Source organism: Anopheles ziemanni, chromosome 2 (genome assembly GCF_943734765.1).
Source record: "Anopheles ziemanni chromosome 2, idAnoZiCoDA_A2_x.2, whole genome shotgun sequence".
In the NCBI taxonomy this organism is placed as follows: domain Eukaryota; kingdom Metazoa; phylum Arthropoda; class Insecta; order Diptera; family Culicidae; genus Anopheles; species Anopheles ziemanni.
Genome location: NC_080705.1, coordinates 70678422 through 70703804, shown reverse-complemented (window position 1 = coordinate 70703804; position 25383 = coordinate 70678422). Strand labels below are relative to the sequence as shown.

Below are 25383 nucleotides of genomic sequence, written 5' to 3'. Positions count from 1 at the left end.
GAGGGGGGGGGGACGATGCCAACGGTCGCGGTGTTGAGCAAACGCAACAAGTCAACAACAACTAGTGCGGTTTCGGCGAGCAGTAAGTAGAAAATAGTAGTATTGCTGACAAACCCCCTTCGCTAATGGCCGTTTCATAACCCCCCCGCTTCCCGGTCGAGAAGTGGCGAAGGGTAGTAGCTGGCCTTTTTTATATATTGGTTGATGTAACCAGATTTGGCTAAAATGAACCGTATTTCATCATGGTGCAAAGTTAGTGCTGTTTTGAGCGCGTGCTCTGCTATTGCAGACAACGCGGTCGTACAACAGAATTACACTACACCACGACTAGGCAAACGACTATAAACTTCTCACATTTGGGATAATGTGGCCACGCTGGTGACCCAGTGTAGTTAATATCTTCGAAGAGGTAGTGGCGAAGCCCATCAACACGTCGCACTCCTAATGGAAGCACTTGACATATCCCTCCGGGGAGGGTAGTAAATTCGGGTTTGAATTTCACGCCATCCCCGGCAAACTTTGACCCACATTCCCGTGAGAGCTCGCACGCACGATTATTAAGCGAGATACCTCCAACATCAGTTACGCCGAACCCCTCTCGCGTGAAGAGGCCCCGCCGGTCGGGATATTGTCAAATCACGCCACTCATGCATCTCGGAACTCCGATCCGGTGCGTACGTGGAACTAATTGAAAAAATGCTCTCCAACTCCCGAACCGACTACCGATCTCCAGCCCCGGCCCCGTGTGCCGACCTTTTGCTTAGCCCGCGAGCGCAGAGTTGTTATGTCATCCGCGGTTGGCTGTGCGCGCCTTTAATTGCGCCGTGCGAGACGCACTTTTGGCGACCCATAACCACCAGCACCGTGTGGCCGCCATTAAGGGTGTCTGGGATCGCGGCTGAAGTACACAGTTTCTTCAAAGGGATAAATAGAGCGAAATGATGGATCCTGTAACAATGGCACCACGTTTTATTTTTTGGGTCGGACGATCGCGCGACAATCTGGAACACATCAAAGAGATCTATTTGTCTCGGATATCCTTAAGCGTGATCTCCATCGGGTGCTTTTCACAACCCACCCGGTTTATGGGGCGATGTAATGTCGACGAGATTGGTAATTGGCCACACGTTTTAGGTGCCGGGACCTCAATGCAGGGATGAGGCCGCTCTAATGCCGGGCTTCCTTTCTCCAGCTAAACACTTCAAACGGCGTCGGCCAGCCTCACTCAGCCCGACCGACGTTCCTTCGGTCGATTGTTGTCTACATTGACTTCATCCATCGGGGGTTCCCCACATCGGCGCGCGGAAACGCCAACAACAGCCGTGACAGTGAAAGGCGTACGATGGAGTGTACCCTCACCCGGTCGGATCTGGCGGTTATGCAATCCCCGGTTGGTGCTTCCTCCTCGCTTGCTGCTTCTCTATGCATTTGCAAACTAAGCCACAACCGCCGCCGAATGGTATGGCTTTGGTCTTGATCTCCAGCGTCGGCGGACGACGATAATTGTGCGCACCGTCCGTGAGGGCAGGTGGAAATTCACACAGTCACCGACTATCGCGCAGACCTTGGACTAGTGTCCACTGTTCGATCGGTGCGGTCCGCGGGTGATTACGGATGGCTGGTGAACTCGTTTGCTTTTCAACCTGAACCGCAAGTCCGCAAAAAATATTTGCATAAACAGCCCCACGCCCACAAGTGCGGGAGTGATTAAAACCAAGTGTGCTCGAGTGGACGGCGCTTGACGTGAGTGAACTTTTCATTTCGATTTCATTGCGGCATCGGCACAATCTATAACAGCGAGATACGATCAGTGGAGGCAACAGGAAATGGCAACGGCAGGGTCGGCAGGGCAAAATCCATCTAACTCAAATGAAGTGACCAAATGGAACGGGAATCGGGTAAGTATTTGGAGTACAAAAAGGACCCTCTCACACGGCGGATTCACGCCCCGTATTTTGGATAGTTCACTTTCCATTTGCGCCAGCTGGAAACGAAAGTGAACACGACCCCGGCTAAAGTGTTCGCGATCGATTCGATCTCCGCAAACGTTCAATATTTGGTACCGCCATCGCCAGCCCCGTTCCCTGTTCAGCGAATGGGACGGTTTTGAGATTTACCAGCAAATCTCACGCATTGCATTATTTGCACAGCAGTTATCAGCTTGCCAAAAGCAGCATCTTTCGGCAAAGGGGGGAAGCCCAAAAGGAGTTGCCTCGAAACCGAAGCAAATATCTTAAACGCAACCTTTCAAACACACTGTGGATGGAAATCCATAGACAAAATGACCATAAAATAAGGAAAATAAGCTACAGAAAACATGGAACAATGAAATGGTACCGCATGACGGATGGAAATGGGATGAAAAAATCAACCCATTCTGCGCAGAGCCGAATACAAACGTGACATAATGTTCGCCGCCCCAGACAGGATGAGGTGGTCGAGCGCGAAGGTTTTCGGTTACTGGGGAGAGCGGTGTGTGTGGCCCACTAATGGTGCGCCGTGTGTCTACGCAAACACCACTCAATTAGCCATTTCCCGATTAGTCTAAATTATTAAATTGTTTCTGTTTCGGTTTGGCGAAAGGGTGAGAGAACGTGCACAAACGAGGGCCATCAGGGCCCGCCGTTGTGATTTGACGGTGAGGTTACAGCACAAACATATTCGAAAACCTAACAGCTACTGTTTTTCTTCAACTAAATCGTCTCTCCGAGAGACGATAATGTACGTGTTACACCACAGAAGAAGAACTGACTCTACTGATATCGGCATCGAACAGACAATGGGTTTTAAAATTAAAATTTGGAATTTAAAGAAGAGATTTCTTTCGTTCGAGAAGATGTTCAGTGTGACCTATGTACGAATGCAGATAAAAATTCTAGAATTTACCAAATAGACGAGGCCATCACCGAGGATGATCGTTTTACTTCATGGAAGTAAACATAATTTTGACAGCTCACCTGTGCTTGGCCAAAAACAAGATCAACAGCTTTTTGCTCCGCCATTGTTGTGACAATTAGTTGAAAAAGAGTCTACTTAAAAATTTCTAGCATGCTTATGAGATATCTCCGCCAAAATCTTCGCAACAAACTGTAAAAAAATTTCCTACAGTTTTTCTCTCGTTACATGGTATGGTGCGACCTCTTTTCCATTGACTTTGGGCCAAAAATTAGAAGCCCACTTAGATGTTTAATTAGAAGAAGTCTATCTAAACAGTGTTAGCACCTTTTGGGAAGACAGTTTTATCATTAGCTTGTAAATAGAAACTCTATATAAGTAAGATGTTTTGAGCTTTAGGGCCATTTTTGCCTTTTAGTTCAGTCAAAAAAGTTTTTGGTTGGAAAAAACAAAAACTGTTGGCAGAAGAACATCACATACAACACAAGAATAAACAGCTTCCTTTTTTCTTGTTCCAATGTTGGACTCCTAAAACGGAGCCACTAAACACTAATATCTATACAAGAAAACTCGAAACGAACATACCGCTACCGGATGAGGATAAAGAACGATGACAGCCCAGCCCTTGACCGGGAGCGTGATAAATTCTCATCCGTAATAAACCGACGGTGCCCCAAATAAACTGTGCAGCGAGGAAAACTTACGCAATAAACGCAACTACCATCGTGCCATTCCCTCCCAACCACGGCACAAACTGTTAATTCATACATTCTGAGCCAGACACTACTTTTCACACCTCCAGAGAGGGCCGCGTACGGCAATAGAATGCCATAACTTGGCCTCAACACGTACAACCAACCTGTCACCTCCCGTTTCCCCACCACGCCCTCCGTACGTGGGGATCGATTCGGAACGATTTGCGATTATGATGCCGATTCGGCCCTTTTCGGGGTGTTATGTTATGAGAAAGGGAACGAGCCGCCCGCCATTCGAGCAATGGATTAGGTGAATGCATTTTTCAAACTATCCTTTTGCGCCGTAATCGCGAGCCGTCAGTTATTAAAAATAGAGCGAATTATGATGACGGGCTTGATGGTTTGTAGGTTCCTTTCGCTCCAGGATGGGGGTTCCCTGGAGACGTTCGGCTGCCGAATAGCTATGAGGCTCGGCGCTCCTTTTGACGTCAGCTCATGTGGAGCATTGAGTCTTCTTTATCTTCACGAATTCTGAAGTTGAAAATTTATTTACCAGTACCTTCACAGTCTCGTTTACGAATTCGCTTAGCGGATAGCTACAATCTGCACGATAAATCGGTATCAAGAAAAGGATCTCCGCCGATAGGCCGCTTTAGTGTTCACGCTTGAGCGTTACTGGTTTGCGGGGTCTTTAGGGTTTCTTGGCGCATTCGCTGGAAAACCCACGCTGGGAACGTCTTTCTTCCCCGTTCTTACGCAACCAACGCAGCGGCGGCCGGTAACATCCAACGCTAAATGAAACGACCAATGTGCCATATTTTTGCCCCGACATCCCACCCCCGGCTCCAGCTGATGAGCTCCGTCCACCCGCACGCCATGCATCGTCCGGTCGTTGCAAAATGCAACATGCAATCAAGACAAGAGAGGCACAAGCGGGCACGGTAATAACAAAACAAAAAAACAAAAAAGAAAATAAAAACCACCCTTAACCATTAAACAAACATGTAACATTACATTCGGCAAACGAAAGCCTACATTCGTTGCGCGCCGCTCGACGTATGAAAACTCTTCGTCTTTATCCGCGTCCCGGCCGGGCCGCCGTTAGACTGTCAGGTCGATTTTCAGGTGGCAAAAAGGGACCGCCGGGTTCGGCTGTGCTTTAGAAACCGACACGACGATCCTGAAGGCGTGCTGCTGGATCACGATTCCTTTCTAATGCACCCCCAACGATGGGAACGAAGAAGATGGTATTTCATTTCATTGGTTTGCGAAAAACAAAAACAAATCCTACACCACAGAGTATTTAGAATGTTCAACCGACTTTTTTTCGGGAAGCAAAATTAGGTAGTGTTGGTTATTATAGCTGATTCTTCCATTCGTTACTGGTAATTTTTTGCTTAATAATGGTAACAAATAATGAAACATAACTGTGATGATATTAGCAAATCGCAAAATCATCAACGACACCATCGTATGCTTAGCAGTATGCTTTCATTTCGCTCCGAACCGTGTTTACACGCCTAAGACTCGTTATGCCCCACCGTCACGTTTAACCTTCCACCAGATCGGCATCTGCTGCCGACGTTTTCCCATCCATTGAGGTCAAATTGGCCGAGAGGAAAAACAAAAACACAAAATCAAGAAATATTCGCACGCATTTGGGCGGCGTTTTTTTATTCGTGATTCGAGGCGAAAATTGTGTCTCTCTTGCGAAAATACATGCGCCCCAAAACAACCGACTTCTGGCATCATTTTTGGCAAAAAGAACTGAACTGGCAAACACGAGCAGACGCGAACAGAGTAAAACTTGATATTTTAGCAGCAGTGCATTTCCAGATTCGGTCTTGCTAATTGTTGAAGAGGAGAGCTTCGCAGTCGTTAGGCAACCGGTTCTAAAGAAGATTTGCTCAACGCGACCGTAAAGAGGTGATTCTAGAAGGAGGAGAGTAGAAGGGACACTTTTTTGAGGAAGGTTTGCTCCAAGCATCACGTCATCAAGTGGATACACTGGCAAGTGGAACTGATTAAAGAGACACCAAAATTCAGACAGAAAACCATGCGGATAACAGGTCGATGACATTATTTAATTTACAAACTTTTGACAATGTGTGTGTGTGTGTGTGTGTTTTAAATTTCATTCATTTTGTTACAATTTTTTTGACACTTTGAAGTGATTATGGAAAAAGGTAGAATAAATTGATCAATTTATAAATTGATTTTAGAATCAATAAACAACACACTATTTCATTTTTAACAAAGGAAATAACAATTTTACTATTAAAAACATTGTTTCAGCACATAGTTTTTAAAAGTTGCATGTTACTATTATTTTTCGTGAGCAAAGAAACTTCCGTTGCAATATCCTATTTCTTTATATGGATACATTTCCAAAATGTGGCAGTCAAAAGAATGTTTCTTGCAATCCAAATGCTAGCGCTTTACCGCAGGATCGTTCAACGTAACATAATTTGCACAAATCCAAAGATTGGTTTCCCCCGAAGCCTCCCAGTCGCATTTGCACGTCCACCGTTGGCGCCAAGATCGCTCCAAGATCACGCAATTGTGTCGCATGCTGTCTCGTTAGGTTCGCTTGCGAAAAGTCGCCCTGCTCGAAGGTTTCACGATCGCGGATCGTGTCGCTTACCGGCCTGTGGTGGACAGGTGGTCGATGTCGCGTCGTCTCCCCGTTAAAGCAGGCTCCACACCGCCGCCTCAGAGCATACGACGATCGCTGCTGCGCGAGCCCTCCGCGTGGGTAAGGCCGCATACGATTGGCAGCAACCGACTTACCATCCCCCACCACCCGCTCGTGAGACACGATCGGTCCGTCTTTGCACACACAAGCCTCCCCTCCCCGCCGCCTGCCGGGAGGGTCGGACAAAAGATCGCGAAAGGGTGTAGCGCGAGAGCCGTAGCATTTTTCGGCTCGGCGGCTCGAAGAAAAGTCCGTCACCGGCACGGCATCTTCAATTACATTCGGTACGTCGAAGCGAACGGTTGGCGCGTCAGGAATCGTCGGAGCGAAAGGAAACCTCCCTTGCGGTGCGCGATTCATTCTGGCCAGTTTTCCCTTTCGTTGTTTTTTTTTTATTTTGGTTATTTTGCTTGCTACACAGCGCGCATGCGAACCTTCAACAGACGTCAGCTTCTCAGGCCAGTCCGCTTTTCGCTCTGCTTACTTAACGGGTCCGGTCCGATTTATTTGGTGGATGTGTGTGATTTTTCATATCCCCGTGGTATCGTGGCCCGCTCTGCCGATCGGTACGGAACGGTGAAGGGTTTATCCGGGCGTCCGGGCGGAGTTCGGCAGTGAAAACGTGATAACAAATCATAACGACTGCTCCACCAGGCCAGACGACACACAGTGTCGGGTGTGAAAGAGTGAGAGTTGTCGGAAAAGTAAAACCTCGAGACCGGATCAAGTGAGAGTGAGAAATCACATCTGTGAAGAATCGCCCGTTTCAAGATACGGCACACTTTGCCACGGTACGAAAACAAAACTAACCATTCCACCCACCCTTTGCATCGCCCTCCAAGCGAGTTTTTTGCCAATCTTTTACATCCGGTGCGCGAAAAATTAAACCCCGCGAACCAGTGTGCCTGACACTACACTGCGTAACAATAGTTTAAAGCCAAATCGCAGAGAGCTTTTCGCCCTACAAGGGGGGACGACAGTGGACCCCGCCCCGCGAGTGTGTGTGTGTATGTGCGTGCGAGCGTGACGGTGTTCAACATAAGGAAGTAAGTGCATGAGGAGTTCCCTTCCTCACTCAATTGCGTCTTCACGGCTGACGGACGATCGTTAGTCGATTGTTTATAGTGAGTGAATCTTTAGACGGGTGTTTTGTTTAAATTGTTTCTCTAGACTATTACTGGAAAAGATTGAAACGATTTTCATTTTTGTTTGCCACCAATCCGAATTCAGCATCAAGGCCGTTGCGAAAATGGAATCGATTCTTTCTCGGCGTGAATGTGTGTGTGGGTTTTTTTTTTGTGGGTGAAGGATGCTGTGGAAAAAGACTACTAAAAAGGCAGTTTAAATATTCATCGTTTTGACGCAAGATTAGGCTGCACGTTTTGTAGACTTGCTTTATGAAAGTTTTCGAAGATCTGCTGTGACTTTTTGTGACTGAAAAAATAACCTATTTTTATCAATCCGGTTGATATTTTCATTAACAAGATGCAAACGGTCCGTTAATTCCCCAAGTTCTGTATAGTTTTTCTTGCTATTTTAATTTGTTTAGCAAACCTTCAACCATTTTTTTGTTTGTTTGTTGTGAACGGAGGTAAATTCAAATCGTTTATTCATTCACATCATCTGTTTCGCTGCAAAGTGCCTACCGACCACCTCCAAACCGGGCCTGCGATGAGCTTGGGAATTTACAAATCATTGCCACCGAGACCTTTGGGGTCGGCTCGCAACGTGTAGGCCGTTACCCGTGCCGTAGCATACCAGCCCGCCATTATGTTCCGCGCGAACCCACATTATGCTGAAGGCGGTTGGGCACCGCGGAGGAGATGTGATGCGATGCACCCGCCTCGGGCCGCCATGAAAGTGAAACCGAAGATCGCTCGGGCCCGTTAGGTTGCGCAATTGCGGGGAGCGAGCGTCTAAACGAAACATGGAAATAAAAAAGAAACCCGTTGTTTTCGGGAATGCGGTCCGTCATCCTCGTGGCACGTGAGTTCGACTCTCCCATGGACACGCAGTCGATAAAATCCACAACCAGTCCAACCCCGCCTTGTTCGGTGCAGGCCGAGCTAGTCAAGTCCAAGCCCGTGTGCGAACTGGCCGACTGAACGAGTGTTCGAACGAGCTGGCAAACGAGTTTCCTCGACAGTTCGAGGTCTAGGTTGATTAGTTGATCGAAGCCCGTGGGGTGACTGGTAGCTGCGAAAATGGAACCAGTGTGCAAATCCATATCCCCTCGCTAAACATATACTCTTTGTAATGGGTTCGTGCAGGCTACTTAATCCACACGTAAAGTTTGCGATAGGGTTTCAATTAAAAAATAGAAAACAAAGATCTAACGATTACGTCGCCTATCGCTGGGAGGTTACCGGCGTAATGGTTTGCTCTCGATGTTACTTTTTTGCAAAACAGACCCGCTTTGGTCCCGTTTCGGGACTGGTTTCGTACATTTCGCAAGTAACCGTTGCTCCAAAAAGTGGGCCATCGGTCAGGTCGCAGGCTCGTTTCTGCTTCTTTATCGAAATTTTAAAAGGCGGTTGCATAGAAAAAAAGCGTAGGAAGGAAACTGGTGGTACTAGGATTGCAATTTTTCTTCTTAGTCTGATGGTAAAAACGTGTTCGGAGTGAAACATTCATAAAAAAAACTACACCAAAATGGATAAACTCTCCTGAGAGCATCAAATCCACTTTTCGATCGAAGTCCACACGTGCTCAAACTGTCACCATCTGCCCGGGGAACGGCGTTCTCTTAAATTTCCCAGCCTTCACACGCCACAGCGGCAACTTTCACTGTCCGCCAGCCCTGCTGTGGAACCTATCAGTCGCCTCGTTTGTGCGTTTTGTTTACTTCTAGGGTGTTTTTTTCTCTCCTCAGTTCAATTATCAAGGGCCAAAAAGATACCTCTCGATTGTGCCACGAGTCGCACAACTTGAACCGGGTGTTGTCGCAGCTACGCACACTACCGAACCGGACCCTGCCTCAGAAACCCTTCGTGGATTTCCGGTCGAATGACGCAAGTTAAGGCTGGCGGATCTCGTTTGCGGCGCGATGATGTTTGGAGAATGTGGGATGGGCCGAACCGTCTCCGTTCCTTTGGTATGGCTATCGGCATGGTTTTCTTCATCAGGGTCGATACTGTTGTGTAAAAGCAAAGTCGAACCTTAAACCTAAAGAAACGAGATGCAGAGTTAGCGAGTGACGTACTAAAAATTTACCTCCTCAACATATAAGTATAGTAGAAACAACGTCGTATTCAAGTATCCAGACTTTTCCAGTTAGTCTAAGACAATCCCAAAGAACTAAGTTCCATGATATGAGTCATTCAAAAGCTTGACTCGCTTTAGAACATCCTTAGAGGCAGGAACATAGACAAGAACTTATTTACCTACAGAGCACGCAATAGGAGAGGAACGAAGCTAATTAAATTGACACCTTTAACAAAATGCCGAAATAGTTCTTGCCTTTGAATCCGGCTTCCCTTTTAAGGGGTTAAGAAAAAAAAATACGGGGATATAAAAAAGATTAGTTCCCCCTCGGATCTGTTGACATAACCAGTTTAGTTCATCTTCTGGTACAATATCATCATTATGGACCACGCACACCGACACGGACAAGAATAGTGTCCGCAATTATTGTAGAAGAATTGTACCTCTTTGTACGCGACGTGGAATCCGGTCCACCCCGAATGTGTTGGTAGCTTTCAATGCGTTGCCCTTCGGCTGTGAAAGGACTCTTTTCCGGCGTTGGAGGCCACGTAGTGTTTTACCATTCGCTTGCGAGCTTGATTTAACTAAACAGTGCGATGGGTGAGACAGACACCAGGTACTGTGCCTCACGTGGCGCACTATGTGCACACTTTCTTGGCAGTGACAAACACCCATCGTTTACCTTAGCGAAGGTCTTGATACCGCTGCCTAAAGTGTACTGTATCTTTCACGGGATTTTTAACACCGTGTACCTGATTGAGATCGTGTTTGCTCAGCAAAGGTCATGCTTGTTTGTGGAACACATTTGGGTAAAGAACTTTTTCTGAAAGTGGAACCACCGGTGGGAAGATAATGGAAAATACACGTCGCGAACCTTTAGTGGCATTTCCGAGTCAAACGTCGGATGGATCTACAAGAAGCGTCATGGCTGATGCCATTAAGACAACGATACGGGGTGCAATAAGGTCAGGTGAAGCGTTTCCTGAGGACGAGAGTTTGATTTGGCATTGGGAATTATTATTCCTTCTTGAAAAAAGGAAATTAATTATACAGTTGCGACAGTTTCAATTTGCGATGGAAAAATTTAATAACCGCTTATCATCGCATTGACATAGTTTGAAACGAAAAAGAAGATGGTGAAGAAGAAGAAGAAGTAGAAATTTAATGAAATGTAAGATCCGGCAGATGGTCTCAAGAAATTCTTTCTTTGCACCATATTCCTGAACGACGAACAGGATAAGATGTACATTTGTCACATTAAATGGTTGCTTGAAAAATCGATCCGAGAATTTCGCATCGACGGCCTTTTCTCCTAAACCTAGAAGAAGAACCTGCCGAAGCCGATTAACGTGGGTGGAATATTTATGAACAAGGGCTGAGCGAACTTGACAAATCGTTCCTGCTTATCGTTCTACGCGATCCCAGGGACGAATGAATCGGAAAGTATATGATTTATCGAAGGACATTCAAACGATGGGATGCTGCCACATTTCTCCCCGGCCATGTTTCATCGATCGGAGAAGTTCCCTCTCGCGCCACCCATCGGTTGATTTTCGGTTTTCCATAACGTAACATTCGCCTGGGAAGCGCGGAGAGGACACCTAAAATTAAAATGAAGAAAGACCAAACGCCGGTGACGGAACGGAAGATCGAGAAATAAATGACTTTCCATTTCCATAAACCCTCGCCGTGAGGCGCGGGTTTCGCCAAAAAAAAAGCAAGTGGGGTGCTTAATTTTTACCTTCAAACATAAATGCTTAACCGGTTGCCCGATGGATCGCTTCGACGAGCAGAAACGAAAGGAACTTGACGCAAGCCAACGCGGCGAAGGTCAATGCCAAGCGTGGATGAGATTAATTCGTGATACATTTTTCATCCGATCGCGCCCCGGCCCTCGGCGTTGGGTAACCGATCTCCGCTCAGCCGGGTTTTTTTTTGCTTCTTTACTTTCCCCGCCCCGACACGGCACCACCGATACGATACGGTTCGGAAACACATTTGACAGATGCTTATTTTCTTTCTCTCACGCGCCGTTTTTACCCTTCCACAGACAGGTCCACCACCAGGCCAACCGGTACAAGATGGTCGGGCAGAGAATAGCAAACTCTTTACTGAAGAGATCCGCCTTTTCCTCGGCGTTGAACGTGCTGCCCAACGATGCGACGGCGACCACGGCCACGGCCGCCCTCCTGGAGCCCACTATCCAGCAGCACCAGCAGCAGCAGCAGCAGCAGCTGGTGAACGAGCAGTTTTCCCATGCCAGACCGTACAGCGATGTGCCGGGTCCGAAGGGGTTGCCGATGATTGGAAACTCCTGGCGCTTCGCTCCGATAATCGGTAAGACCTTGAGCGTTGACAGTTATCTAACATCGTTACATTTTTATACCGCGCAATAAATTAATTTGGGGGGCTCCCGCTGAACAAGATTCGGGATAGGAAAGGGCACACACATTAACGATAACGAATCCATGCCATGTTAACAGAAATCAAAATGTCACCGTTCGGTGATTCAACACTTCGCTGGAAGCTGCTCAAATACGATTCAGCCTCATTAGCATAATAGATTCCCTTTGCCGACACGTGACACGTTCGCCGGTCTGTCTGGAATGTCTGTCCTGAGAATTGAGTCCGGTCTGTTCTGAGGATTGAGAATCAAATTTCAGACAGTGCTAGACTTAAGAATATATTTTACGTTATTTCGGGCAGATGTCAAGTTTTTTAAGAGTGTCAAGTTTTTTAAATTTAAATTTAATAGTTATGTTGGTATTTGGTTTGACCATAAAAAATATTTAAATAACCTTCTATGGGAAAGAGCCTTGGTGACATGTGGCCTACAGTTTTACACTCATTCCGTAACCGTCAGCTATCCATTGAAGGCCACGGTCGAACCTCTTTTCGCAGTTCCTTGGTGAACCAAGTAGTTGAATGTTGCACTGGGCGATGGAGAGGTCTGTCTTACGTCGAGCACAATTGTATCGAGTGCGAAACCAACCAATGAAGACCACCACCACCATAATAACGCAATAACCGCAACGAGTGCAACTCCATACGAAACCGAGTGCAAGGGGGTTTTTTGGAAGGAAAAGTAATCACCGGCGCCAGCCAGTCTGCATTTAAAAACTGCCCAGTCTCCAGAAACGGGGTAAACTCGCCCATTTCGGGAAGCACATCGCCGTGTGCAGAACGCCTCCCCAGACGTGGTTATGGGAGTCCGACCTTATAATCAACCCACGCCGCACCCATTGCCACCCTCGTCCCACCGCCAGACACCGGGAAATGTTACCGTAATGTGGTGGCGGTTGCGGGAGGTTACCTTCGTAATGGTGTAAAACGTAGGCAATGAAAACAAAAATCGAAAATAAGCGAAGAAAACACCTCCGAAAGCAAAATGTAGATCACAACAGTGCACTGCCTCACTTTCTTCGCCGACTGATCGATGATTGGGGATTCATATAACGATTAATTATGCACCGGTGCGCAGCGGCTCGGTCCCTATCGCCCCGGGCATGGCGCCGGGTTTTCCCGCGCCAACGAGGAAAATGGCCCCCTCCTCCCCGGCACACTGCGATCCGTTTCGTTCGATTGTTACGCTTCGAAGTGGTGCGGGGTTCGATTTTGGTGAGCCATTTCACAATCGATTCGTTATTACATCTAATTACAGGCCGCCGAAGCCTGCGGTGAACCTTTTTGAGAATAAACATGACGCGGGTGGAAAATAGCAGCACACTGCCAAATGTAGCAGCAGGAGGGGTTGCGAGGATAGGATTGGATCGGCTGATAATACCTGCAAGGTGCTTTTGGTATGGATGGTGGATGGTGCACAATTTGAGCAATTGCATTTCGAGGCATCTCAATAAGCAATAACTTCTTGTCCCTCGCCTCATTTTCAGCTGTGGCATTTTGAAGATTGTTACTTATGATCGCACTTGACCAATGTTTGTAAGTGGGTTGTTTTATTGTTTAAACGGTTACTTGATATACTTAATAGATTATAAACATTCGCTTTACGGAATAATGCTCAATTGGATAGCTGAGGACTTGACACTTGAAAACCGCAAGCTATGATTTGTACTCTGCTGTAGTTCGTTTCAATCTACATGTAATATGTTTGTACAAACCCCTACTATTTAGTTCAAAAACTTTAGTCAACTGAACTGATAGTATTTTTAACTGAACAAAAAATAACAAGAACGATAGTTTGAGTTTCACTTGACTGTTTTTTGACGGTTTATCTTTACAAAATACGTTTTTTAAATGTTTTTGTCTAACCAAAAAGCAAAGTGTGTTCTCTAACTAAGCGAAGCTGACAGTTATTACCGTAGGATTTGTTAGCATAACTTGTAGCGCGGTGATTCGCCAGCGACTTGTACGAGAAAGGGAACGTGCGTTAAGTTTGCACAAATTCATTCACGCCTCTCCTTGACTTTCCGTTAAGTGAAATAGCAATTTAGACCATGCTAAACCCTAGAAACAACCAACCACACACCGGATCGAACCAAGTTACTGGCAGTGCCGCCATAACGCTGCGTACACGCCAAACAAACATCGATGAGATAATCCCGAATTAAGGCTTCAAGGCTTTTCGCACCGCGCCGCGTCGCGCCGGCACGCACAACTGAACATTTCGTATAATTTTTGACAAGTCGTTCGATGGCTCCGCTTGGCCCTCCTTCCGGAACGCGAGCCCGGGACAATGCTGTCAATCGCGCGTACGTACACACCATTGTGCCAAAGATACAATTATCGCACCGAACGGTAATGATATGTAGCCGTTTTTTTTTGACAGACCAATCTTACGTAACTTACGCCATCTTTCCACGTGTGGATATGCATTATTAAATGGGGATGAAATAAAAATATGACCCCCATCGTTGACGACGAGTAAGATTTATTGCGTTTATTGCTTTCGGTGACAGTATTAAACCTGCCGGAATATAATACACCGGTGTACACCGGTGGCTCCCGGTTCCATTAAGCGAGGAGCCCCGTTGGAGGAGTTGGTGAATTTCGATGGCCTTCCCAACCCGGTGACCCAACGGTGTTGACCAACCGGTGCTGCAGCCGCCCATTTTTGGGCAAACGGAAACCGGACCATTCCCAGCGCATCTCGTGTTGCGTGCGCTGCAATCCGTGGTCATGGTTTGCCCCTGGGTCATTTGTCACAAACGAGCGGGGTGGTTGTGAAATGTACCACCGGATCGAGAGCCCCCGCACGGTTTACCTCCTTACCTATATTGTTTCCCCCATCCACCCTCTCCCCCTCCCCCTCCCACCCTGAGTACTTACAATGGGAAGCAGTTTACATAATTCCTGACGAATTTTGTTCAAACATACGGGCCGGTCTTCTGTCTCTCCTACTCTCGATCGTATGATGACTTTTGAGCGGCTATCGGGAGTTCCTTCCTCTTCCTCAACCTTTCGCCGGGATTTTTCTGCGGTTTTCGGTCGTTAAATAAGACATGCCCGTGTGTCATGCGGCGCGCAGATTTCTTAACCTCTTTATTTGGGCTTGAAAGCGCGCGTCCTTAACGCGAAAGGCAAACTCAGGCCGGGGCGGCCTTTTCCCGAACAATTTCTCCTTTTGTGTGTGAGCGACAAAAAATAAAAATAACCGAATGAGGAAACGGGGGGACGCGGGAGGGAGGGAAACAAAAACAGTCGACGACACTGCGGCGGCGGCGTTCTCCGGTATGTTTGCGGATCATGTAATCATTGACCGGTTGGCGCAGCGAACTGGTGTGTACACCTTGGGGGATCGCCGTGCGCTGGCCCGATGACACAGTTTCCACCGACTGGGGCAGGTTTGGGGGCAAAGATTCACCCCCGGGACCGGGTTCCACCGATTCCACCGATGTTATCCTCCCGGGCCTTTTCCCGGCCAGCGCAATTTGTTATCGGCTAATCTACCCTTAGGTAAGGTTGCTGCAAAGTCGCACCATGATTGACAAGGGATTCCTCGCATCGTAGTTCATCACATCAGCCAGTTGACCGAACCCCTCGCTGTGCCACGTAATAGAAGTTCAGCGGTCGGGTCAGGTGGAGACAGCCTCCTACAGGCTAGGGTTAGCAGGTGCTCTGCCCGGACGACTCCGAATCAATCAACACAGCAAGCAAGATCCGAGCAGCAAGCTCCTTTTAAATGGCATCAAACAGCCCTCCTCCCAGCTCATTGTTGGGGAAGCTTTTCGGAGGATTTTGGGGGATATACAAAGGCGCTACGGGAATGGCCGTACCGTTCGGTTGTGGATGATTGGAAATTAGCTAAACGTAATCTGGCCGGCTTGCGACATCGCCATTAGCGAAACCCTTCGGCTGTCAGCCGGTGCTGGACTAGTGACACACATACAATGTGGCGTGTGTCATGCAACGGAAGAAAAGAAAGTGAGAGTGACGACTCCACGAAAGCGAAATAAGTGCTAGAAACTCGTGAAGAAATCGATCAGGACTCAAATCAGATCAATGAAATTTGCTGAAAGGAACTACGTGAAACTAACGAATTAAATCCGGCATCGGTTACATCATACTGTTTCCTAAGTCAAAGACACTACAGAGCCGCGTGATGCCATTTCTTCTTCCAATTCGCACCTACGTGTGGCCGTCCGTCTGGCATGTAAATCCGAGGGAACAACACAAATTTATCAAACATGGTTATTCTTACTTCGTGGTCAAAGATAACTGGATAGTACAGAAGCTTCGTCGGAAACACTTCACTCCTAGCAGGAAAGTGAGCCGAGTGTCGTTTACCAAACGTACCCATTACAGGGGTGTTCCTGCCTTGTGTCACTGTACAACTATCTCTCGACTATGCGGTTAGGCAAACACTACACCAACCCCTGGCAGGGACGGGCAGAACAGTTGCTCCCTCCAGCCATGCTTGAGGATTGCCGTGGGGAAAAAAGGTGTGTCCGTCGTTCTGTGGCTCAACCAATTGCCAATGTTTGTGTGGCAAATGTTGTGACGGTCTGCGGCTTAGAGTTAGCAAGGTTGGCAACAAACAGCTAAACACGCAAGTATTTTTTTTTACATTTATTTTTCACTCAAGACTATTAAATTTGTCTCACTCGTAGCTTTGATAGTTCGTGCTAAAATAAAAATTAAACAATCACCATTTCAGACACAGCTTCTTGTTCGTACAAAGGAAAATAAACATACTGAGGACTCAATATAATGTTAAAGAAGTGAGCCTCAAATGGGTCTGAAACATGAACTCTACAGAAACGAAGCAGTATTTATGTTTTAATTATAATAAGGCTGAACATTAATAGAAGCAGTTTTCATTCTAAACCGTTAAACGTTGAAAAAAATAATGTTAAAGATCGCCATCGAAAAGAGATGCCACACAAACTATACCGAAACTAATATTAATATTTATATTTATATTTCATTTCATGGTGACGCAAATTGCACAAATCATAAAACGGCATGACAAAAATGACACAAATTGTAAATGATCCCGCGGTGCTACCCGGGTGTGAACATAGCTGGGAAGGAAATTTAATCATTCCTTGGGGCTCGGTAGTCTACTTACATTTAGCAACACGTTTTAAAAACGTGCCAAACGCCTTCTCAACACGCCACGTACACGGTCGAAAGAAAGCCGGGAGCCGACTTATGACACCGCTCCAGTTGTCATTGCCGAAAACAATTGCCCGTGGCACAGGGTGACACTTTCCCGACAGGTGGGCGGCGGGAGGCCTGTGACCCCGCCCCGACGGAAGCACCCCGATGGTCGGTAAAACTTAATGCCCAAAAAAGCGTGCTCCAAGAAATGGAGTGTGTAAAGTGACCACCCATCGCCGGCGCAGGCCGGCGTGCGAACACAAGGGTGCGTGTTTGGGGTACGAAACCGGCGTCGACATGCTATGGAACGGCTCGACGGCTTGGACCGACGGTAGTAACGTGAGGAACAACCCATCCTCGCCCATTTGCCCGTCCCCTGACGAATCATCGACCAGGCCGACCAGGTGGTGGAAAGGTCTCCGTGGTTGCGACCACAAACACGCATTAATTAGCATGATGCCGGCGGAATATTAACAAGACGCGGTCGGTCACCGCTTCAACGCCATTTGAAAAGTGATCGCGCGCCGGTTGCCACCCGTCGGTGCGAGATCCCCCTATGAGGTGGGATATTTTATAGGTTTAAAGTCTAATACATCTAATGTTAATCACAAATTAGGCAACATGCGAGCCGACTGTTCTATCGGCAGGTTTTAAGGCAGCTTTACCGTGACGCATACCTTCTTGTAAGATCTGAGTTCCTTTGGAATTCTTCTTCATTTTCGAAAAATTCGAAAACGAAAACGAAGGCCAGTTTTTGCTCACCTCCAATCCCACGGTCGTTGCCGACTGTACGCTTCCTCTTAGAGGAAGTGCGTAAATATACTTGCGCAAATTAAACACTTTCCGACCAAGAGCTTTTAAGTGAAATGAAGAAAACGCGTGGCACTAAGGGCCACTCCCTCCCGGTGGCGCACGGGTAATCGCTTGCCAGTGATGTCTTTCAAGTGATGAGTTTCTTCTTCCCCCGAAAATAAAAAAAAAACACTAATGAATTCCATCGCGTTCCCTCCGCTCCGCAGGTCAGTACAAAATCGAAGACCTGGACAAAGTGATGCAGGACCTCCACCGCCAATACGGTCGCATTGCGAAGGTAAACGGACTGATCGGACATCCGGACCTGCTGTTCGTGTTCGACGCCGATCTCATACGGGATACGTTCAAGAAGGAGGAAGTGCTGCCGCACCGGCCAGCGATGCCCTCGCTGCGCAACTACAAGTCGAAGCTGCGGAAAGATTTCTTCGGCGACAACATGGGCCTGATCGGGGTGTAAGTGTGCACTGCGGTGACAGCGTTCCGCCGGGCGATAATGTCTCAACTCTCCCCGTCCGTTTTGATATCACTCTCCCCAGGCACGGCGAAAAATGGGACGCCTTCCGTGCGCAGGTCCAACAGGTGATGCTGCAGCCATCGACGGCGAAGAAGTATATCGCACCGTTGGATGAAATCTCCAGCGACTTCATGGACAGGTAATGGGGGCTTTCTGCTGGGGGTCGTGTCTACCTCGACATTTTCGAACGCGGTCGTCGGTCGACCGTCGGTTTGAAAGCTATCGTATAGTTCACGCTGGAGGCCAAATGAACTAGAAGCAGCTAGAGATAGGACGGATTCGTTAGATGTTGCTGGTTGGAAGGCAGACCTTTGGGTGATGGCCTTACAAAGCGAGTCTTTCTGAAACGTTGAAAGTTAATCATGTGTACGTTTTGCTTTGTTAGTTTTATTCCCATTTGGAACTGAAGCTGCAAGCGAGTAAATCGTTGGTCTGAGGGGATTTAGTGTGTTTTGACGTCAACGCGGAATTTTTATAGCAGTCGTTTTAACGAATACGAAAAACCGGTTTTATGAGACAGATGTTAAGTTGTTTGCAGAAAATTCGCAAAGCACAGAAACTGGTTTGCAGAACGAATTAAAATATGGTTCTTTAATTGTATTCCCAATCGAACAGAATTCAAGAGATGCGCGACGAAAATAACGAACTTCCTGGAGATTTTCTGCACGAACTATACAAGTGGGCGCTAGAGTGTAGGTATTTCTTCTGCTGCAACACTGCCGCTCGACTTATGGATCGTTTTTGGGCATGAAGTTAATCAAACATCGACGGCCTTTTTTTCTCGATACCCCAGCGATCGGTCGGGTGGCACTCGACACACGTCTCGGCTGTGTGTCGAAGGATGGCAACGACGAATCGAAGCGCATCATCAACTCCATCAACACCTTCTTCTGGACCGTGGCCGAGGTCGAGCTGCGGATGCCAATCTGGCGCATCTATGAAACGACCGCGTACAAAAACTACATCGCCGCCCTGGACACATTCCGAGAGTAGGTATATCGCCGCAGGCAAAAGAAGGCGGACGGCACTAACGAGCTAGCTAACTATCGTACCGTTTTTATTCTTCCCCGGTCGCCGGCCAGACTGTGCATGCGTCACATCAACATTGCCGTGGAGAAAATGTACAACAGCACCGAGCCGAAAAGCGAGGAGTGCATCTCGCTGGTCGAGCGAATCCTTCAGAAGACGAACAATCCAAAGATTGCCGCTGTTCTGGCACTCGATTTGATTATGGTTGGCGTTGATACGGTGAGTCTGTGATGGCCGATGCCGCTTGGGATGTCCCGACGTAATAGCGTTAAATTTATCTTTTTTTGTTTTTGGCAGACGTCCGTTGCAGCGACCTCAACGATTTACCAGCTCAGTCAGAATCCGGACAAGCAGGAGATTCTGTTCAACGAAATCAAGCGCAGTATGCCCTCGCCGGACACGAAGTTTACGATATCGATGCTCGAAACGATGCCGTACCTGCGAGCCTGCATCAAGGAAACGTTACGGTACGGCAGAACACAACCAGTCTCGTGTCCAATTTGCATCTGAACACTTTCCCGTTCCCATTGCAGCATGTACCCGGTGGTGATTGGAAATGGCCGCAGCCTACAGACGGATGCAGTCATCGGTGGATATCACATCCCTAAAGGGGTAAGTGTAGGAAACGTTTGCTTTTGTTCACCAAATTTCCACTGACGTCCAATCGTTTCTCTATCAGACGCACGTCATTTTCCCCCATTTGGTCGTATCGAACCTGGAACGGTATTTCCCCGAGCCGGACCGGTTCATCCCGGAGCGGTGGCTGAAGCGAGGCGAGCTGAAGGAACATTCCGGCTGTCCACACGCTGGCCAAAAGATTCATCCATACGTGAGCCTCCCGTTCGGGTACGGACGACGGACGTGCATTGGCCGCCGATTTGCCGAGTGTGAACTGCAGATACTGCTCTCGAAGGTAGGAGGAAACACACAAAAACCGATTAGAACCGTTTCACTGTGCGTGCCGTACCGATTGCCTACATTTAGGCGCACCTAGCACAAGTGAAGGAAAAGAAATATTTTATGGAATATACAACATTTAATCACAATTTTTCGTAGTCAAACTAAATTATACTTGAGCTTGTACAATTCATTCTCCTCAAACCCGCTTGTTGAAAGGATATGGGATAGTTGTTTAAACGTTGATTTCGCTTCTCTTTGTAGTTCTTCCGGCGGTACCAGGTGGAGTATAACTACGAGAAGCTAACCTACAAAGTAAACCCAACGTACATTCCGGATAAACCGCTCAAATTTAAGCTCACCGAAAGGAGCAATTAGACGATAATTGCCAGTGTACCAGCAGTCGACGACGGTAAAATTAACTGAAGGTTTTTAGATGATCTATGCTTAATGTAAATACGAGTAAATGTTGAATAATTTAAGACAATACACCGGCATTACGGAGCGCAATGGAGAATGTTTGCGGTTGTGATTGGTGTTTCATTCTTCTTTCTGGGTTACGAAAGAAATGCTCTTTCCACACGTCGTCTAAATGTGGGTCACGAGGAGTTTTAGTACTCACTATTTTGCAGAATCGTTCAGCTGGTACTCGTTGCTGCGGCAGAAGCACTCCTGCACGCCAGAATCCGACCACAGCCGTTTCATCGCTAATAGCAGATCCTCCGAGAATGGTTCTGTGTCGTGCATCCGCTGTACTACGTCGAACACCATCTTTGCGTCACACTGCGGAGGAAAAAATAAAACGCAAGGCGAAGGATAGCGAATCAGTGTGGGCTCATTATCATGAAACCTCGGTGTGCGAGATAGTTTCCCCCGTTGTAGAGGTCATTGGAGATGGCGTTTCTCGTCTGCACACTAGGCCATCAACACTCGGATGCAACTCGGGTGCGAGACCACAAAAGTCGAAACCGCCAACCCGGAAGCGAAGTAGGGTGTGAAGTATTTATACCACGGGAGGCATCACGTGCGTAAGTCACGCCTGTTTGTGTCACCAGATCTATTCATTCTAGACCATCGCGGGGTATGAACCCTCGAATGGCACTCGGAAACCACCAAACGCCAGCTCCAGCACGCTACTGGGCAGTTTTCCTCCTAGATACCGCAAACAACAACTGAAGCGTAACCATGCATTCGTTCGCTGCACTATAACCGCAGCCACTTCGGAGTGACTTTGGGTTGGATTTCATCGAGCCTTGGCACTGGGCGTGTGCGTTACTTAGGTTACAGTGGCTTAGAAGGTGCGATTTGCCAACTGTCTCAAGACATAGATATTCTCCCTTTTCCACTCCGATGTGATGTGCTGTACTGGAAGACGATTTAATTGAAATTGGCAATTACTTACCTCCCGCTCGTTATTGCCGAACGCAATGCTAAGGTTTGGCATCGCCCGCAGTATTGCAACTAGTGATTGTATCGTGTTGCTGTACACTACTGGTCTATACTGTTTGAAATCCTCTGACGTAAAGCCACTTTCGTGAATAATTCTGCAAAGAAACAAAGACGGGAAAAAGGTTTGCGTTAGTGCACCATTTCCAAACGGGTAGTGAATCCTTTCCTAAAACGACCAGATGCCAATAGAGATGTGACCTTCTCGCCATTGTACCGACTCGAGTGTTTGTTTGTTTTCCCTAGTTTCACCCCGCGTTGTGGTAAACATTCCGAGGACTTAACATGGTAATTGTTGCATTCTTCAATCGGTGCAGCACTACCGCAATTTCAAGCCCCGGTCACACTCAAGGTCCTTCAGGAACGAAGAATGAGTCCGTCCTGAATGGGGGTGTGTAGTAGACCGCCCGGTTCGGGAACGGTAGGAAACTTCAGACGGGATAATGGCACTCTTGTTCGCTGAACAAAGCGAGGCAGAAGCTACTCGGAAAAAGCATAACTTGGAAACTTTCCCACTAGATAAAGGAATGGTGTTTCCCGTAGCTCTATTGCAATGGCGTGAGAAAAAGAATTACTTCTTCAAAGGAAATATAATAAAAAAACACGCTTGAAAAGTAGGTTAAAAAGTAGATAAAAAGCGCAACATAATATCTGCAAAAAAGAATTCCTTTGCAAGAACTGAACAGTTTGCAGAAATGCTTATGGTAAATATTTCATCAGATAAGATATACAAGAACTTATTTTAGACAGAATTCTCTCTTTTACAGCAAACCATAAAAGCTTCCCCACCAGCAACAACATGACGAAGCGGTCGCAAAAATCGATACCAACACAAAATCCCTCATCCTGGCGTGCTCCATCATTATTCGCCATTGTGGAGCCGCCAGTGACGGAGGTTTGCCGTGATCCCCTTTTTTTTTTTAGTCGGTCATGTCTGCGGGGCCAGGAAACAGTACCAAAAAAACCGCCACTTCCGGTCGTCACTCAAAAGTAACGGGAGGCGACTTTGTGGATTCTTTATTGTACCGAACAGAATGAAATAAACAAAAAAAAATAACATAAAAGGGGAACAAACACTGTGCACTATGGCACGGGGCAGATAATGCGCGTGTGGCGGGATATTTAAGGGTAAAAATATGATCGCGTGTGAATCATACGCTCATGCAAGTGGGGCCTTCTCCCCGGTGTAGGGATTGCCACGGTTTTTCTTCTCACACTCCCTTAAACCTATGTGTCACAGTTCGTGCCGAACGGAAGCATCAACATAAAGCATTAGCCCGCGACGTGAAATAAACAATTCGACCTCGCGAGACCGACAATATCAACCCCTATGTAGCCGAAGCTAACCAGCTGAATGATTTTTGGGGCTCAAAACCACGACGGCTTGGGTTCGAATCCCAACCGAGTCCAGACCCTCCCCTGTACGAGAGGACTGACTATACACGTACACAAAAGGAAAAAGTATAGAAAGCCCTTAAAAAGTATAGAAAGCATATGACCACGGCGGTCGTAACGCCAAGAAGAAGGAAGAGAGGAATCCTTATCATAGAAATTGTAATAAATATGAAATACTTACTTCATTTGTTTAACGATTGTACTTTTTCCCGATTCGCCAGCGCCTGCAAAGAATAGAAACAAAGTTTAGAATGGCACATTTACAACCGTTATACATTTAATTTTTATACAGCGCATATAAAAACTTCCCACAATGAGTAATCAGCATAAAATCGAAAACCACTCTCATCTGTAAGTGAAGAAATAAAAATGTCCACAGGCAAACGGCAAATCGCTCGTTCGCGAAAAACTTAATGTGATCGTTGAATTATGGAAACTCCCTCAAAGTGCTCAATAAATGTGAAGTGATTTTAGCGGGCCGCGAATACGGTCATTTCCACTTGCCACCGGACCCATCCAGCACGTCTGCATGATTACTGCCAGGAGGTCGAACCACGCCTCCCGGAAGCCGTAATTTCCTCCACATTCGTGGGCAGAGGGAGCGGGGTCATTTGGCATGCATCTCCCGCGCATGTTGAACACGGACAGCACATTTTAAATCAACAATAAATAACTCCCCCGAAGTCGGCGGACGAGCACAAAAAGAACAAGAAACCCAGAAGGACCAGAAACCAGATTGACGTCATTCTGATCAATGGTTGGGTTTTCCAGGGTTTTCCCAGAGCCCGGTTTCCCGCACGCCCTTCCCTAGCAGGTGCACGTTGTTTTTCTTCATTCATGTTTGCGGCTTTGCAAATGAAGCATTGGCAAACGTGAGAAAGAGAGAGGGAGAGGGAAAGGAAAAGAAAATCCTTTCGATCGTTGTTCGATCCGCAAGCCACGTTAATGTTGGCAAATTTTCTCCACTGCAAGGGGTCGATGGGCAGGTTCGGGGTTGGGTGGTGCCGAGATAAATATTTAAACAGACATTTTCCACCCAGTAAACCAATACCACAACACCATCACGGATCTTACACCCGCGGCTTGGTATTGAACAAAAAATTCTTCCCAAAAAAAAACAAAAAATCATTCCCGAGTGGAAATGAGGAATTAATCGATCGCGACGAAGAAAACGACCGAGCCAGGCGCGACTGGAGAGCATTCTTGCGATGGGAGAAAACGCCCGCTTTGAATGCAAGTGTTCACTTTGTTTTACAACAACTTTCCGAAGTGGACGTCGGTGAACTACTTTGCCAACAGACAGAGCAGGCCAACAGCTCGGGATCGACATCCTCTTACAATCGCCTTGTGCCACTCCGATGATCTTTCTCCCCCATTTCCAGCGAAGCTCGGAATCGGTTGCAAAGCCAGCAACGAAAATGTTGCCCCACATGCCAGCCAAACCAACCGAAGGCCAACGAGTGCTAGGTTTCCCGCGGGAAAAGAAAAACACTGCCACCGCGCTCGTGGGGAGCATCAATATCATCCGCACCCGTTTGGGGTAGAGATTATTTTTAGAAAATCACTGTTCACCGATGCACCGTTGTTTATGAATCCCGCACGACCCATTCCACCCAGGCCTCCCCCTTCGCTCCACCCAACCGGTTGCCTACTCTCCGGGATAGGAGTCCGCAAGAAAGTGGTCACGCGGGGCCCCCGATCTTAACCCTAATAATCGATGATTCAGTTAAGATCCACTCGTGCTTTGCTTGCCAACAAAACGGATCGAGGCTTGGGTGAAGTGGGTTTTGGACGGCGGGATCTTTTTGAAAGGGGAACGGAGGAACGGGGTGGTAATCTTGCATACTTGGAGATCATACAAATGGACCGGATCCAAACCGAACAGGAAGGAAGAGATTCTCGTACCAAAGTGTCTCAACGAAAGAGGCATTAAGAGATCATATAAATTACAAAGCACATGATTTGTATACTTTGTAGTAATGTTATTTCATGCAAACTGACAAATCCATTTCAAATTCGATTATAGTTACGAAATTAAAAATGCAGTTAAACCATGATCAAGTGAAAGCAAACATTAGTTTTCACTTACAATTTAAATGACGTTACTAATTATAGTTTCCCATTTTTATGTTTGTGCTGACAATAACAAAAGTCAAGACTCTCCAGAAAAAACTACTCTGTCGCGTACTTAGACTATCAGTGTCTCTTGCCGAATATGCTTTTCTTGTGATTTCATGTTA

At 47.1% G+C, this 25383-nt stretch overlaps 2 protein-coding genes across 6 annotated transcripts in view; one reads left to right on the top strand and one right to left on the bottom strand.

The window, feature by feature from the left end:
- Positions 1-25383, bottom strand: part of LOC131282954 (G protein alpha o subunit) — a 50431-nt gene that overhangs the window by 6000 nt on the left and 19048 nt on the right. For 2 of the 4 annotated variants that reach the window (XM_058312507.1, XM_058312508.1), the window contains exons 2-4: positions 23325-23367; positions 21705-21846; positions 20925-21085 (exon numbers count right to left, since the gene is read on the bottom strand). In XM_058312507.1, the coding sequence (XP_058168490.1) occupies positions 20925-21085; positions 21705-21846; positions 23325-23367 (346 nt within the window). Of the gene's footprint in view, positions 1-20924; positions 21086-21700; positions 21847-23324; positions 23368-25383 lie in introns of all 4 variants that reach the window. The other 2 variants (XM_058312509.1, XM_058312510.1) reach the window with 2 other exon arrangements.
- On the top strand, positions 11571-20680 carry LOC131282953 (probable cytochrome P450 49a1). Of its 2 annotated transcripts, XM_058312506.1 has the most exons (11): positions 11571-11663; positions 11715-11826; positions 18069-18315; positions 18399-18515; positions 18992-19068; positions 19170-19365; positions 19459-19624; positions 19703-19872; positions 19939-20017; positions 20085-20318; positions 20567-20680. In XM_058312506.1, the coding sequence occupies exons 1-11, from the start codon at positions 11571-11573 to the stop codon at positions 20678-20680; spliced, it is 1605 nt and encodes a 534-aa protein (XP_058168489.1). The 2 variants fall into 2 exon arrangements, with proteins under 2 accessions (XP_058168489.1, XP_058168488.1); XM_058312505.1 differs by having other exon boundaries at positions 11571-11826.